Source organism: Sciurus vulgaris, assembly GCF_902686455.1.
Source record: "Sciurus vulgaris genome assembly, chromosome: 4".
NCBI classification, from domain to species: Eukaryota; Metazoa; Chordata; class Mammalia; order Rodentia; family Sciuridae; genus Sciurus; species Sciurus vulgaris.
Genome location: NC_136464.1, coordinates 149,509,612 through 149,527,938, shown reverse-complemented (window position 1 = coordinate 149,527,938; position 18,327 = coordinate 149,509,612). Strand labels below are relative to the sequence as shown.

The 18,327-nt window shown below is 39.1% G+C and overlaps 1 protein-coding gene across 1 annotated transcript in view; it reads right to left on the bottom strand.

Moving 5' to 3' along the window:
* WDFY2 (WD repeat and FYVE domain containing 2) overlaps window positions 1–17,629 on the bottom strand; it is a 159,960-nt gene extending 142,331 nt beyond the window's left edge. The window contains exon 1 of the mRNA XM_079136183.1: window positions 17,252–17,629. Within this exon, the coding sequence (XP_078992309.1) occupies window positions 17,252–17,388 (137 nt within the window). The 5' untranslated portion in view covers window positions 17,389–17,629. The remainder of the gene's footprint in view (window positions 1–17,251) is intronic.
* Window positions 17,630–18,327: the final 698 nt, after the last annotated feature.

The window sequence follows — 18,327 nt, the reverse complement described above, 5'->3', positions numbered from 1 at the left end:
GAAAATACTGGAAAAAATACAGTGGCTGACACCTACAAATCATTTGGCAATTTAATATTTGGTGTCTACATGAGAAGAAAACGGAATGAATTCTGGTGATTCTTAAAGACTGTCAAGAATTGGCCAACTTTCTGTTAATTCTATTTGCCAGACTGATGACCTTCAGGGTGGTTCTTGGCCAAATATATTAATTACTGAAGTCCCAGGCCTACTTCTATGAACCCAAGAATATCAGGTGCCCAGATACACAGATTTATATTACGACAGTCCCATCCAATCTGGGAACCAATTCGAAACAGCAAAGATAGACCTGCAACACTAGCAAAAAAAAAGGCAGAGTTGGGGATAGGGAGAAGTTATAATCACTTTTCAGGGCACAAAATTCAAATGGGACCCATTTGGAGACAAAACTACTGCAACCTGGAAACCAACATTAGTCCAAAGCATACAGAGTAGTTCCCACAGCTAAAGGCTTCATATGAGATCAACTTATAGGTTCTCTTGGGCTGACAATGGAGTTAGACCCCAATAACCTCATGGTAAATTGAAAATACCACCCATCGAAAATTCATTTAATTCACCTAACCTACTAAATATCTGTCCTACCTTAAATATGCTCAGAACACTTACATTAGCCTACAATCAGGCAGTTGTCTAACACAATGCTTATCTTATTATGAAGTATTTAATATCTCATGCAATTTATTGAATACCTGTGTCCAAAGAAATGGTGGAGCACAGTACTGTAGTGGTTATGTACCTCGTGATTGTATGGCTGACTTGGAACTACCTGCATCACAAGAAAGGACTGCACTGCATATCGCTAGCGCAGGAAAAGATCAAAATCCAAAATCCACAGTGTGGTTTCTTCTGAATATAGATCCTTTTGCACCATGATAAAGTCAAAAATCATTAAGTCAAACCACAGTGAGTCAGGGACTATCTTTTTCCCCAGTTTCCAATTTGTTCCATTGTCACTATATTCAGCTAAAAAATATTTAAGCAAAAATAAACTAATGAGGCTGTAACCTCATGCCTGTAACCCCAGCAGCTTGGGAGGCTGAGGCAGGAGGACTATGAGTTCAAAACCAGTCTCAGCAACTCAGTAAGACCCTGTCTCTAAATAAAATATTTTAAAAGGGCTGGGGATGTAGCTCAGTGGTATCTCTGGGTTCAATACCTGGTACTAAAAAAATTAAAAAATAAAAAATAATGAATAAACAAATAAATATTCCCATTTCGTGACATATTTATGGTCAGATGTAATGCTGAAGGTCAAAGAGTCACCTTCAACCATAAAGTAACCAGAAGGATGAAAGCAACATACTGGAGATGGTAGAGCAGAAAGTTATAAAAGCCACTTATTTCTGGATGTTGTGGTACGTGAGAAAAACCAGTCCTTTTCTTGATTAGATCTAATTGATAAAGGTCCAGTGCAGCCTACAGGTTTTCCTCATTCAAAAACCCCAATATCTGACACTAAATGCACAGCCATTCCTGATATAATTCATAGTCCTAACTATGATTCTATAACACCAATACTGTATCCACGGCCAGAAAAAAGGGAGTTACAAGAGTATAAAAGGGATTTCTTGGTGATGTCTGTCCTGACTGGTTAGCTGACTTATTAACTTTCCCTTTAAAAATCAACACAATTTTATGCCCATGGAGCCTCCATACTAACTTTCTGTACCTTTTTCCACCAGAGCCTCATAGAGATAGCAAAGTATAGAGCAGGAGAATGGAAGGGCAGTGTAGTCCACTTCCCCACTGTGCTTCTCCCTGGTCCCATCTGTCTCATCTTTAAAATCAGAGTTAAATACTAGACACATAAAGTCACCTTAAGGATTCAATGAAAAAAGGCACATAAAGTGCTCGGCACAGTGCCTGGCACATGGTATACACCAAGAAAAATTTAGCTATTAAGTATTATTAATATACCTGAGGTTTTTTAAGCCTACCCCTTGAGACAGAATATATACTGTGCCCGTAATGCTTGACAGTCTAGTTTCATGTTGTTTTTAAAATTTCAGTTTGTTAAATGTATTACAAAATGCAATTTAATAAGTTCATCCATCCAGGGGAAAAAGCCTTTTATTGAACTATGTGTTTTGATTTGAAGTTTAGGAAATATGATTACCATACAGGGTCTACTCAGGAGCTGTGAAATCTGTCACATAACAATGGTTTTTGCTCAGTATACACTCATAATGAAATACCTACCCTTCCCCACATTATAGTCATTCCAAGAAAACAGCAGACCACACGTCAAATCCGCAAATGAAGCGATAGAAGAAAATGGCTACCTGAATATATCAAGTGCTACATAAGGAGATATCAAGAAAAACAGCAACGAAGGTCAGGAGCAAAGCAAGATTCAGTGTTCATTATTCTGCTGATACCAGAGCAATAACCACATACCAAGCTACAAGAACACAGGCATCTCATGCCCACACAGCCTAGCCGTGTGTACCTACAGGACTGCATCCCTTTTCTGGGGCTTGCCTCATCCCTTCCCTTCTCTTCCCATCCACAGGCTGCAGCAGCGATTGCCATATTCCTGCAACATGACCCTACTTCTGTCCACAGTCACAGAGATGACTGCTGACCTTGGCTGGATCACCAAGTCCCTTCCCAAGGAATTACAGATCTAGGACTGGGAACTCAACATCAATGTCTCCATGCTTATCTAGACTGTAACTGTAATATTTCAAAGCAGCTGGCACTCTTGTTCTACTATGTGGACTAAGAAAGAAAATTGGAAGCCAATGAGACCAAGAATGAACACAGGGGATCCAATGAGCAGCAGGGAGAGGAGACTCCTTGGTTCTCTGTGTGCTCCGGTTTTGTTTTGTTTTGTTTTTTTTGTACCAAGAATTGAACTCAGAGGTACTCAACCACTGAGTCACATCCCCAGCCTTTTTTGTATTTTATTTAGAGACAGGGTCTCACTGAGTTGCATAGGGTCTCACTAAATTGCTGAGGCTGGCTTTGAACTTAGATCCTCCTGCCTCAGCCTCCTCAGCTATAGGAATTACAGGCAGGTGCCACCATGCCTGGCTCCAGTATTTATCTCTATTCCTAAGGTTCACATGCATCCATCTGCAAGATACTTGAGACTTGTGTCAGGAAATTCAAGAACTGGTTTCTGTATCAAACTAAGAGACTCCATCATTATACAGCATTAGAAGACAAATGGTTTAGACAACTCCCTCACTGTGATCTTATACACAATGCAACCTCCAATATATTGCTCCAATTTTGCCAATAGGTTATAAATCCTAAACCCAGAAGACTTGAGAGAGGGGGTGATGGAAACACCGTGAGAACAGAAGATAAATAATGAAATACATGAAGCATGTGCTGAGGGAATGCAGCTATCAGCAGATGAAAGGAAACAGAAGGAGAAGGATAGGGGAGAGGAAGAAGAGGAGTGAAGGAAGGGGGAAGGAGGAGATGAGGGGAGATTACTAAAGGATGGACACCAGCAAGCATTACTAATCCCAAGAGTGGTTTTCTAAGTAAAAAGTTTGCAGCTGTTAAAGTAGAAATGCCCACAGAGATCTATACCAGGGCACACTTATGGTTAGGATTAATTAGTCCCCAAGGGAAATGAACTACCAAACAGTAACTTTTTTTAACCTGCAAACCATATTTCTTCTCTTCTACAATTACGTAATTCTCAAATTTAATAATCTCCTAGCTAAATTCCATTTCAAGTAACTAAGTGTTTCTGCCACTTCAATCCCATTCTCTCTGCCAGTTGACTCATCAAGCATTTGTCACCAGCATTAACCTCATATTTTCCCACATATATAAGTATGGACTAGTCAGCAACTAAAGCAACAGAGAGATCAACTTTCTAATTGAAAGTTTTGGAAAAGCAGAAATGAGCAATGCTGAGCACTGAAAATAATGACTATGGCAGCATCCCCAAAAGGACAAACTTCATATTTATGCAATGTAAAAACTGTTCATTGTTTCAAGTCTTCAAGTACAAATTTAGTTCTTGGTGTGCAAGAATGGAATTTCTCAGTATTTATTTGGCAATCAGACATCCAAAAGAGCTTAGTCCAAAAATGCAAAAGCTTCAATTATGCTACACACTCAGAAAATTATCTATGACCACTGGAATTCAGAATACAGTAATCTCAAGAAATCAACATTCTATTCACTTAATGGATCAACAACTTGGGGCATATATAGTTCTTCTGGGTTCAAAACTGACACTGATACTTCTAGAGTGCAACTCTTAAAAATTAATAATTAGAAATTATTAAAGAGTGAAGTAGAACATGTTTAAAAAGAAAAGTAACAAAAAATAAAAAATAAAAATAGGAAGGGGGAGGACTCCACCCTGGAGAAATAGCATGTACCTGCAGGCACATCCACACATGCTTCAGGAGCCTCAAAGAACATGTGCTAGGGCCTCATCCTCTCCCTATGCTACTTTGAACCTTTTCCCACTGATTTCTTCAACCTTTGCCCTATCCTATCCAGTCAAAGCTCAAAGATCTATATTACACATGTCTGATACAACAGAAACTTCTCAAATAGAAGCTCAACAAGAAAAATAAATAAATCAGAGAAGTTACTTTGCAAATAAAATTCCACACCAATTTAATCCATCCTAATAGCATGCTATTTCAATTAACTATTCAAATTAAACAAAAGTAATCTTCCTAATTTAACTCTACCTTCTAAAAGAGTATTTATTCCTCAAGTTGTTTAACAATCTAAACTTTAAAATGCAAAGAGAATTTATCATTCCAATATAAATTCAAAATTATTCCAAAATTCAAAATATAATGAAATAAATGAACCATTTCCAATTCATTTTCCCCCAAACAAAATCAACCTATAAAATATTAAACAGCTAGTATTTCCCAAAGTTCAGCAATGTCAATAAACACCAAAATAGATTGTTGAGACTCTAAGAGCAAGGCATGGGATGACTCTAGAAAAAATTAACCCAGACCTATTAAATAAAAAACAACAAAGTAATTTTAAGTTTTTCTAAAAGTAGAATTTAAATGTATTTAAATATTACATTCACCTACTTTCAAAATGAAGACAAAAAACATAAAAACATGCATTTTCATTTTCTGTATTTATGATCAGTTAAATAATAACAATCCCTAACAGTCATTAGGACCTTATGATATAGAAAATATGTTCATACGTGTTATTTATTAGAAAAAGGTGCTGGGGGTGCAGCTCAGTGGCAGAGCATTTGCCTGGCATGCACGGCCCTGGGTTCAATCCCTAGCACTGCAAAAAACTAAAATAAAATTTAAAAATTGTGAGAAATTATTTCCAGACAAGAACCGATGAAGGAAAAGGTCACTGAACAGGTGTGATGCTTCAGTACTCTTTCAGAAGTTCTGATTTATAAGGTAAGAGTGGGGAGAAAAAAGAGGAAAGGGAAAAGGGCACACAAGGACTGATTTAAAGACAAAAGACAAAGAAGAATTAGATGAGACAGTAGTTGAAGAATTAGAAAAACAGAGTTTGGAAGAAAGGGAAGGAACACTAACAGACCAGCTGGGTGCAAATCCTTTATAATATGGAACTAATGAAAGCTCAGAATAATCCTCTGAGGCAGGTATTATTTTAACTACCATTTTACAGCTGAGAAGTTTTATTAGAAATAAAATATCTAGCATAAGATCACAGAGCTAATAAGTGGCAGAACTAAATGTCAAACCCAGGATTCCCACACTCCAGAGCTTGGCCCAAAACAATGACTTCAGAGAAGAAACAGGGAAGAGTAAATGCCAATCATAATTTACCACAACACACCTTCATTTATATATTAACTGGGTATAACATGGGGAACTGTTATAAAATGTGTCTTAATTTTTAATATATGTGCTTCTTCCCTTCACCTGCACCTAAGCTTTTAGAAAGCTTTCTTGAAATCTTTCAATTTCATTTTTCTTCTTCTTCCAAAATGGCAAAAAAAAAAAAAAAAAACCTCTACCACTTAGTCTGTAAAAGGGGAAGCTTCTCAGCTTCTCAGATCTTAGAGAAGACTCTCTGGGTCTCATATGCCATTTTCTCACCAGTAGGCATCCTGGGCAGCACAGGCTCTCTCTCTCAGGGCCAGACTCAAATGACTTTAGCCTAAGTGCGCAGAGCAGGAGCAAGGGGTCCACAGGAGGAGAGTTCACAGCCTGGCATAGCTATATCTTCCCTTTTGTCAAAAAAGAAAGTGGCAATTTGGGGGCTGGGGAGATAGCTCAGTCGGTAGAGTGCGTGCCTTATAAGTACAAGGCCCTGGGTTCGATCCCCAGCACCCAAAAAAAAGAAAGAAAGTGGCAATTTGGGTTTTTATGTGAAATCCATTATTTTAAACCTTGCCTACAAATTCAAAACTAAAAACACCATGAATGCAACAAGGTGCGGGGCGGACAATAGAAGTTCAGTAGATTAGACAAAGGGGAATAAAGGCAAAGGGGGACAGTTACAGGAAAGACAGTGGAATGAATCTGACATAACCTTCCTATGTACATATATGAATACACCAGTGAATCTCCACATCATGTACAACCACAAGACTGGGACCCTAATTAGAATAAGATGTACTCCATGTTTGTATAAATATGTCAAACAAAATATACTCTACTGTCACCTTTAAAAAGAATAAATAAAAAATTTAAAAATAAACTAAAAAGAAAAAAAAATAAAAATAACAATACTGTGTGTGAACCATCCAAAATCTGAGAGTGGACTGAAGTCCACTAGTTGCCTGTTTATACTGCCCAGACTTCCAATTAAAGACAGTTTAGTTAGAGCTTTCTCTCTCCCTGTATTTATTTCCCATAGAAGACATGGAAGATAAAGCATTCCTGCCATCCAGGAGTCCGATGGGTACAATGGACACACCATTTCAGGACAAAATAGCAAATGGAGACAAAGAAGCCTGCAAAGGAGAATGCAGCGCCCACCTGCAACACTGATTTTCCCGGGACAACTTTGGGAAGTGATGATAAAAAAGATGAAGGAGTTGCCAGGCCGCGTTGACTGATGCCTGTGATCCCAGAGGCTTGGGAGGCTGAGACAGGATGGCAAGTTCAAAGCCAGCCTCTGCAATTTAGTGAAGCGCTAAGCAACTCAGTGAGACCCTGTCTCTAAATAAAATATAAAAAGGGCTGGGGATGTGGCTCACTTGTTAAGTTCCCCAGAGTTCATTCCCTGGTACCAAAAAAAGATGAGGAAGTTAACCTTACCCTTGTAAATCTAGATAAGAGAAGAAAAGGTTCAGAACTGTAAAAAAACAAAAAGTTCAACAGCCCAATCTTTACATATCCAAGGTAACTCAAAACAGCCAAGACTTAACTGGAATCACACCAGAAAAACTTACCTACCTGGAGGTGTGCTGATGACATAAACAAAAAATAAAACAAACCTTTACTGAGCACCATCCATGTTAAGTACCTCCAACTGCTATAGCAAGATTATCTCTTGTAAACCTCCCCACAACCTCAGGAAGAATCACTATTCCCAGCGTGGAAAATGAATCTGTGAAATCATCAAGTTTGGGAAAGAGCCAATGTCTGCAGCCAAATGATTTCTTTCTCATTAACTTGCTGACCATGTCAAAGAGATTCAGGCTATTACTGCAGACACATAATGGCAAACAGTCAAGAATAACTCATTAGCTGCAATAATTAAAAGTGTAGAACTAGTTTTAAAAGGGGCAAAGAGATTGGTAAAACACAACAGAGGCCACATTTGGGTCCTATAGATGATGAGAATTTAATTTTGTGATAAAGGCAGTTTCAAAAATAAATACAAAAAAAAATAACAAAAATTCAAAAAGAAATGCTCAAATAATCAACAGCAAATTTAGGAAAATCTCCAATTTATGCCATCCAATGAAATGTACTGCAAATAAATTAAAAAGTTATTTTTCATCAAATTATATAATTATGACGAACAGAAAATGAATACTCGATGAATCCCTTGAGGGAAGAAATCTTTTAAAAATTAGGAGTGATGGGAGAAATTTCTATTATTAAGAAGGATAGTGCCAGGCATGGTGGCACACACCTGTAATCTCAGCAATTTGGGAGGCTGAGGCAGGAGGATCACAAGTTCAAAGCCAGCCTCAGCAACTCAGCAAGACCCTGTATCAAAATAATTAAAAAAAAAGGACTTAAGATGTGGTTCAGTGGATAAGCACCCCTGGATTCAAGGCCTGGTTCCCCCCAAAAAAAGGATAGAGAACTAAATGTTCTGAATGTAAAAAATAAAAGGCAAACAAAGAAGTGGAAGATCTCTCTCTGGATATAAACAGGCATAAGATCAACAGCCTTGCTGTATGTATAGAATATATGTACAAGAAATTGTTAAGGAGAGCCAGGAGACATCAATGGAGAAATGGACAAAGGACAGAAACAGACGATTCACAAATAGAAAAACAGTATACAAACAAACAGAAAAACATTCAGTAGCCAGACAAAATTTAGAAATTAAACATCAATGAAATGCCATTGTTTTTCAAGCAAGTATGAAGAATTTTATTTTTATTTTTTTAAATATTTTTTAGTTGTAGATGGACACAATACCTTTATTTTGTTTTTTATTTTTATGTGGTGCTGAGGATCAAACCCAGTGCCTCACACATGTTAGGCAAGAGTTCTACCACTGAGCCACAACCGCGGCCTGAAGAATTTTAAAATAATAATATCCATGGCTAACCATGTACAGCAAAACTAATATTCTCACGTGTTATATCACTAGAAATATTTTAAAGGGGCACAAACCCTTTGGAAATTAATATGGCAATCATCTTACAACCTTTCCAAAAGAAATTATTTAAAAATTGGGGGAAAGGGTGGACACATCTATTTGCTTAACAATGTTCATCATAGCATTTATAAAATTGAAAATAATCTAACTAGTCAATAATACAGGACGGATAAAATTATGACATATCCACTATACTGAAAATACCTTGAATATAGACTAAACTTCACTCATGATGGGAGATCCAGGGACAAGAACATATAGTCCAAGCATTAAATAAAGATTAGTAAGTACTGAAGGAAAGGAAAAACATACAGCTACTTAAAAGATGTGTAAAAATTAGGTAGCTATTGACACAATTTTTTTTCTTTTTTTATTTTTACAGACTGCATTTTCATTCATTGTACACAAATGGGGTACATCATTTCGTTCCTATGGTGGTGCACAATGTAGATTCATACCATTCGTGTAATCGTACATGTACATAGGGTAATGAGTTCTGTCTCATTCCACCATTTTTCATACCCTCCCCCTCATTTCCCTCTCAGTAAAGTTCCTCCATTCTTCTCTCACCCCCCGACCCCCATTATATATCATCATCCACTTATCAGGGAAAACTTTCTACAACTGGTTTTTTGGGACTGGCTTATTTCACCATGCATGATATTCTCCAATTCCATCCATTTATCTGCAAATGAGAACAAGAATTCAAAAGTATAAATTACGTAAAATCACATTTTTGAAAACTGCATTAGAAAAACTTCTAGAGGTAATGTATGAGATTAAGTTATTGTGCTGAGAGGTTTATAAGCAGTTATTCTTCACTGTGGTTATATTATCTTGATTTAAAATGTAAACATACTCCAGAGGGATTATTATGATTTAAAATTTGATTCTTAGAAACTAAAGAAAAGAAAAAAATTAAATAACTAATAGAAAACACGTAACATCTTCAAGTAGCTCCATATTATAGATAAATCTGTCCAGTCAAAAGGAAACGCAGTGTCATACAGAGGTTAGCAATGACATTCATAATTTATATGAGATACATCATTTTTTATCAAGTCCTAATCAGTAATGAACAAATCGCAGGAAGCCAAAATGTAGCCAAACAACTAAGTTTGCTGTATTCCTAGTTTTTTATGAACTCTCTGGCTCTGGGCTGCAAGGGTTTAGAATAGTTAACTCCTGACTTGGATAGAGGCCTCCAGTCATACGGGGTCAATTCTATGACCGAAGTGGAAATTTCAAAAGAGCAGAGCAGGCCACGAGTGGGGTAAGGTGGTAGGGTACCAGTTCCCAAGTTGAACTGCATTTCTATCTTCTGGAAAACCAAAATTACATAGAGAAATAAGAAGGCACAAACCTTTAACAGTTCCTCTAAAGAACTATATTTCAACCTTTTTTTTTTTTTTCCCATTAATGTGTCATGAAATTAATTGAAAAGAATTTTTTTTTGGTACCGGGGGTTGAATCCAGGGGCGCTTAATCACTGAGCCACATCCGTGGTCCTTTATTGTATTTTATTTAGAGGCAGGGTCTCAATAAATTGCTTAGGGCCTCGCTAAGTTGCTGAGGCTGATTTTGAACCTGCCATCCTCCTATCTCTGCCTCCAAGCTGCTGGGATTACAGGTATGTGCCACCACTACCAACTGAAAAGGGTTTTAACCAGAATTCTAGAAGGGCTACAAAAGAACACAAAGATCAATGTGCATATCACGTGGAAACATTATCACTTCATAAAACTTGTTTCACTGATACATGTGTGTATGTGTGAAAGTATGTAAGTCTTGGGTAACAATGCTAAATAGATTTCTTACTGAGATTTGTGGTCAATAAATTTCCAAAACATTTTTCTTGATAACCCACACCCCAATGTGGGGTGCAAGTAAACCATCCAGAGCTAAACTGCTCAGTACTTGAAAATAAAGGACTCATCTAGAAGCAGGAATGCAGTGAATCCAGTTCAACTGGGTATCAGGCACCAATACAAAACAAATACTTCTGTAACAATCCAGCAACAAATAACTGCCGCCATCCAAAGACTCCTGGAAGCATCATTTTATGGCTAAGCCAAGAAGGATTGACAGTTTCACACAAGTACTCTGCGTTTTCTCCTCTGCACACTTTCTTCCACTTGAGGTATTAGGATGATGTGGTTGCAGAGACTGTATACTCCTGTAGTCACTATGCACATATACCACTGTGCTATGAAATCCAACTCCCACTTTTGCCAGATGAAGAAACTGAGGCTTAGAGCAATGAAACACCCTAAGAAATTAATGCCAAGGTCACTGCAGAGCAGAGCTGGCTGAGATGAGACTCCTAGTCCCAGTTCTTTTCCAAGAATCTTAAATTAAAGCCACTGGAGAGCACAAAGTAGTATTCCTTGCCAAAGTCAAGTAGATGACTTTTTTCTCTTTTTGTCTTATTGGTTAGTTTCTATACCTCTGAATTAATTTTCACTAATGACTAAACTAAGTGTTGGACCACAAAGCATTCACCCTTAAAAATAAAAAGCTGGGCATGGTGATACACACCTATAATCCCAACTACTCAGAGGCTGAGGCAGGAGAATTGTAATTTCCAGGCCAGACTGGGCAAACTGTCTTGAAATAAAAAAAATAAAAAGGGCTGGGAATGAAGCTCAGAGATAGAACACCCCTGGATTCAATCCCCATTATGAGAAAAAATAAATAAATAAATAAAGTAAGTTAGCTAATGAAACTGCTTGCTGAAATTGCACAAGGGCATTTTTTTTTTTTTTTTCTGTGCTAGGGAATTTCTATGCTAATTGTAGCACTCTCCTTGGGAGACCTATTCATATAAAAATAGTGTTGCCTCCTGAATTTTTTCTATTCTGATGCTATAACTGAGAAGAAAAGCTTGTCTGGATGGCCATATTCTTCTCAGGTAAATATATACTGTATGTAATTTTGTTTAATGGCACATAAATCAACAGATCACTACTTATAATAGTCTTAAATCACAATTTACTTATTGATTTCTAAATGCCACAAAATGTTTTAATTTCTCCTAATTATTCTTAATGACATCAAGATGATTCTTAACAACAAACAGAAAAATGTCTCCCACAGACAAATGAAAAATGAAAACAGCCAGGGGAAAATGCTGTGCAAGTAAAAACTCAGATTTCCTTTTTGACTTTTGTTTGCTTGGAAAAGATCACCTCTCTGAAGTCTCTTCCAGGTTACTGGGCTACTCACATCTCATCCACTACGTTAGCTCTATGATTTTTACCTATTCTTTTTCAACCTATTCTTTTTCAGTTTTGTAGGGCCTGAGGTATAAGCTCATCACTATGTCGTAATCTGAGAATTGCTCTTCTAGGAGTGTCAGGGTCAGAATTGCTACTCTGACATTTTTTGTGGTGTTGCAATATTCAAATATGAATATATGCTGAATGAGATCCTGCACAGAATCTTTTTTAATAAAACGTAAGGGAGAAATGCTGAACCATTGGGAGCTCTGGAATCACTGCAAGCTATGCCTCCAACACTCAGCCTCCTTAAACAAGCTTTCCCACGATGATCTTTCCTTGAAAAAAGTCAAATCGGTTGCTAACCTTTCAGACACGAGCAGCCGGTTTCAAGACAGATTCACTGGCATGTCTTGAATTCAGAATACAGTCTGATTTTCAACAATCATATGGGGTAAGGTCCTTCTTTAGGACCTTGAAACCAGCAATTATTACTGCCAAGTGATGAGTCTCAAATATAGAGTTGAAAATTTATTAATTTTATGTCATTAGAGATTTCACACACTCAAAATTTAGTCTAGATGGGATCTAATTTTGCTGACTTCAGAGACCCCACTTTATCACTCCAAGAAGTCCTCAATTTCACAACTATGCTTATACTGTGGGAAAAGCTTAAGATTTGCATTTCTTAAAAAACTTTATGCAAATCTTATAAAATACATGATACATAAAATTCTATCAAGAGCTAAACTAATTGAGCCAAGATCTAATTAGAATGAAACTAATAGTTGAAGCAGAGAACAATTCCACAATGAAAAGAACTGTGAATGGTAAATGAACCAATACTATCAAGATTTATGAGACGAAATGAAATTTTAACATATCTTTTCAAGAAACAGTCAAGTATGCATGATCACTTAGAATCACAGTAGTTCAAAAGGCCTTAGAGAAAAATATCCAACTCCTTCCTGTCCCAGCTTATCCCCATCCCAAGGCAAGCTGCTAAACTTCTCTCAAGCTCATCTAAGTATCTTTGCTGGTAGAAACTCAACCTCCTCAGGCCCATTTCAATTCAGTCATTTCTTGATTCATTAAAGGAACATATATTTCATATCACCTTTGTGCTAGACACTGGGCATCAGATCTTCTTTAATTAAGATGAAAATCTGGGGGCTGGGGCTGTAGCTCCGGGGTAGAGCACTTTCCTAGCAAGTGCTAGGAAATAAATGAATAAAATAAAGATCTATCAACATCTCAAAATATATTTTTTTAAAAAAGATGAAAATCTGAGGAATATAGTCCAGTGGTACAGGACTTATCTAGCATGCATGTGGTCCTGGGTTAAGTTCCACTATACCACCAAAAAACAAACAAACAAAGATGAAAATCTGTCCCCCTTTTATTCACTGTGGGAGTTCAGAACATTTTCCTTCCCAGTTTTGATCTCATCAACAGTACTTTTTCTCACAGCCTCTACCATACACAAGCGTTTTTATCCAGAAACAGTTCTGTACTCGCACCCAATTATTCTCCTAGAGATAGGAATTTTCCACATTGCTCAAAGTGTAACAATGCTGAGTTAAGTTCCAAACTAACATGGCTCCAGTCTACACAGTCATAATCAAGTCATTCTAACACTTCTCGATATATGGGAGTTTTCTTGACCCCTCTACCTAGAATTCTACTCCTTTCCTTTATCCCAGCCTTTTCATATGAACTCCCATTCATCCAGCAAGAACCATCTGGGCAAGAGATTGTTGGTCTTCTCTAACCACTACGAGCAGAGATTTTTTGACAATTCCAGAAGCCAATTCTGTACCTGTCTTCAGCACACTGTGTCAACTCCTGGAGAGGGAACAACTTCCTATAAACATCCAACAGAAACTACCTAATCACTATAACTCTCTGTATGAATGGTAAGATTGCTGTCTTGTGTGAAGACAAGCACATAAAGAACTTATGAAGATAAATAAAGATAAAGGTCTTATCAGGACTGGGTTCCACCTGAAGAAAAGTTCCTCTTGGCTTTATTGAGTCTGCCACTAAAAAGGAAGCACCAGATAAACTGCAAGCATAAGTCTTAACCAAAACAAGGCAAAGATGTCTGAGACGAAGTTTTTAAGCAAGGAATGGTAAAACGGCATTTACTCAGAAAAGGCAGACCAAAAGATGCTAGGAAATGAGGAACCCAAAGTACCAAAGTTTAGTGCATCCTTTGGAGAGAGACCATAGTTACAACCAAAGCAGACTCAAGAGAATGGCAGTGAGTTCTGGGAATTGGCTCTGTGTTATGGTAGTACCAGAAATCAGAAATCTTTACTTGTATATCAGAATGTTTTTATAGTCCTTAAGTTTCCTCCTTTTTTTTTTTTTTTTTTTTTTTTCAGTACTGGGGATTTGAACCCAGGGCCTTATGCTTGCAAGGCAAGCACTCTACCAACTGAGCTATATCCCCAACCCAAGTTTCCTCCTTTAATAACAATGAACATTCCAGGTTGTCCTAACTTTGCTAAGGTGAACTTACAGGAAACAGTTTTCATCCATTCTTGGACTTGAAGATTTAAGAATTATTAGCCCAAGATACTGATACTGAGAACTGTTTGAGGGTTAAAATGGTAATCCAAGTGAAATAATCCTACAAAGGAGAGTATAATTTTGGAGGACAATAAGCACTGTGGAATCCACTCATTCTTCCCCATTTGAAAATTTTCTTTTCAATACTACCTCTTAGAGGTAGTGACTTTGTTTCATTAAACAATATTATTCTAAAATTTTCCCCACTAATTAGTATTGTGACTATCTTGAAAGACTTTTGTCATTTTCATCATTGTGTATACATGTGACTACAACACAACAGGAACTCAATGTTTGTTGATGGAATGAATGAAGTAATGCATGGGCTTTCAGAATTTTAAGGCACCTTAAAGCCACCCAGTCTAAGACTTTTCCCACAAGTGTACATTAATCCACATTAGGCTTTCATAAGTCATCAAAATATTCATTCAATAAATATCAATTAAAGTCTACAACAGCTAAGATGCTGCACTTTCAGAAACGGGGAAAAAACACTAAAACTACACTGATAAAACAAACATTCATCCAGGAACTCCAAGAGTTTGCCAAGTGTGCGCCACTGTGTGGGCCCTACAGATACTGTTGTGAACAAACCCACACAACTCTGTAGAAAATTCACAGAAGGTAAAATAGACATGAAGTATGTACACTATGTTTAAAACAGAAAATGTTAAGTGTTTTCCTAAGGAATCTTAGGTCAAAAAGTAAACGAGGGTTTCATAAGATCTTATGGGACATTCAGTGTTCCCCTGTAGGATATTTTTGTAGCTTAACCTTATAAGTCAAGTATGAAGATAACTAGTTACTAGCTGACATAGTTATGTTCATAGCTTTATAAGTTTTCATGAATATCAATATTCTAGCCTCTTATCTTTAGTATTATATCAAGTGACATTAACAGTGGATTTTGAAAACCAAGAATATAGATCAATTTCTTAATGAAAACCAAAACTGAGCTCTAAATTACAGTAGTCTTCAGACTACTGAGTGTATAACCTAAAGCAGCAGACTTGTCAATCTGAGTAATAATAGAATATATAAAAAGAACAATACTGGATTTCTGTATGGATCTTATTTATTTAACAGTAACTGATAAAATAATCTCTACTCTTCACAATATAAACTAGGAAAGTAAAAATTAAAATATAGCTAAACACCGTGTTTCTTTTATCCTATAATCAAATGAAATTTATTCTTCAGCTTCTTCCACATGTATAATTTTAGCTTCTCCAAACACTTTGAAATATACACCATTAAAGCTATTTCTTTCAAGGCAAATGCAGTGAAACGGGAATCAGAAGTTTCAAAACTTCCTCTTACTCGATTCAATGAACTTACTTAGAACTTTCTTACAGTAGTTAGGAAATGATCAATTTCATCTATAGTGAGAAAGTGACATCAATATATTTTATGGAATGTATTCCATAAAGTAGTTCTATGAGAAAGAATTTCTAGGTTCAGAAGCCACTGAATTTCTTCTGTTTATTGCAGACTACTTGCCAATAATGTATGTATATAATGTTTTCCCCTGGATATGCATGGGAAGTGAGTCAGCTGCCATGAAGACTAGGATGTGTAATACATGTATGTGATTATCTTAAGATATGAACATATCTATCAAGCAAACTTTTTAAGGCCACATTATAAACAAAGTGCTGAAATCAATATAAAGACAGTAATGAACACTTCATTGCTTTACCTCTGCAACTGCAGAAGCCACCATGGGAGAAATTTCTCTACATCAGCATAATTTGAACTTGTATTAGGAAAACCTAACTATTGCTTTAAGGTATCAAAAAAAAAAATTTACCTGTATCTCTACAATGTTACATTTTTAGAATGCTTGAGATATCACCCAAGTAACATTTCCAGATATATTACCATAACTATAATATTCAAGCAGTATTCCTCTGGAAATTGCCTTCCTCAACCTTATTTCTGCATATTAAATGACATTAAGTTGAAGTAAAAACGCAATGCAAGGGAGTCTAATGGGGCAGGACAACTAGCTCCACTTCTGCAATGAAGCAAAATTAAGCAAAAAGAAAGGAAGCGAGCAAAGGGCAGAAACTCAAGAAGCTATTTGCAGCAGTGGTCCCCTGCAAGTTCTAGGCGCTTCCCCTTGAACTAGAAAAGATAAGATGAGGGCAGGCACCACGCAGAAGCCCAAAGTTACTCTTTCCACAACTTAGAATATTCTCTGAATTCAATGTAAGATATCCGGGAAGTGTGGATTAGGTGGGAATGTCTGGGAGAAAGCAGTGGCATTTGCTTTCTCAGTTTGGGGCCCTACGAACTGTAGCAGAGAATAACCCTCAAATTTTCAGCTTATCTTGTGGAGACGGCTCGGAGAATCCTCCCCAGGCATACACCTGCAGGACCCGGCGGCTTCTCTCTCTCCCCGACCCGACCCCAGGGCTGCAGAAAGGTTCGGTGTCTGGTGCACCGTTAGCCCAAGGGCCATCCAGGTTCCCCCCGGCTCCACCCGGCCGCGGTAAGGCCAGAGCGCACGACCCGGTCTTGTCTTGGCTTCGCGGAGCCACACAGATGCGGCAGTGTACTGGTGGCCACAGGCACAAGGATGCGCATTATAATAAAACTTGGAAAAGCATGTCTACACTAGCGCCGACGTGGAGGCACGCGGGCTCGGGGACCGCCAGCCCGTCCCGCCTTCCTCGCGACCGAGTGGCAGCAGTCCATACCTGTCCTCTGAGACACTGATGACACCCTCCTCTTTGGGCACGATCACGGCCATATTCACCACCTCTTGAGACCCCTCGACCCGCTGCAGCAGGATCGGCTTTCGGGTCAGCGGCTTGGGCTGGATTTCCGCCGCCATCGGAGGAGGGGGCGCGCCAGGGGCGCCGCCGCCAACTGCGCCTCGGGGCCGGGCTGAGGAAACCTCTCGGGCACGGGCACGGGCTAAGACAGGGACGCTGGCTGGCCGGAGCGGGACGCCGGGGACCGGCAATCATAGCCTGGCCGCCTCTCCTGGGAACGACTCTGCACTCCCGGATTCGGGCACCAAAACCGCCACCACCCGGAATGCCACCGGGCGCCACCACCAGAAGAGGGGGCGGAGAACCAGGGGGCGGGGCAGGGGGCGGGGCCTGCCGCAGAGGTGGCCGCTGGTGGGCGCGAGGGCGGCTCCACTTCCGGGAGGGTGGTGTAGGAGGAGGGGAAAACTGGACAAGGAGGCGGGGCACTGGTGGCCAATGCGCACGCGTCAGCCCAACAGCCCATTTCCGCCCAGCCCCTCTCCAACTCCTGGAGCCCCGAAGCACGGCTCGGACGCATGCGCTGTTCATTCATCGCGGTCTCCTACCTCCCACACCCAATGTTTAGTCCCCGCCCTCTTAAACCTCCTGAACGCGCGTGTACACAACCCTGGGAACGCGCTTGCCTAAGGCCCCGCCCTCTCCAAATGGCCTGAAAAGAGGGCGGAAGCGGAGCTGGGAGTAACGCGCTTCAGCGGGACCGGAAAAGAAGAGGAGGCTTGAAGGAAGGAAAGAACCCGAGTTAGTTGGGACGTGACTGGGCATGCGCTCGGGTTACCTGGCTCAGCGGTGTTAACAATGAAGCGAGGCGGGGTGGCCGCTTAGTGCTCCAAGCGTGCACCTGGCCCAGGCTCTGAGTGACACCCTGGGACTCCTGGGAGTTGTAGTTTCTTGGAGCCTCCTCTTCCCTGTCCTGGAATGACCTGTCGTCCACTGCTCAGCGATCCCGGCCTGGGGAACTCACTGGGGCTGTTGGCCAACTCAGGCTCGGACTGGCCTCT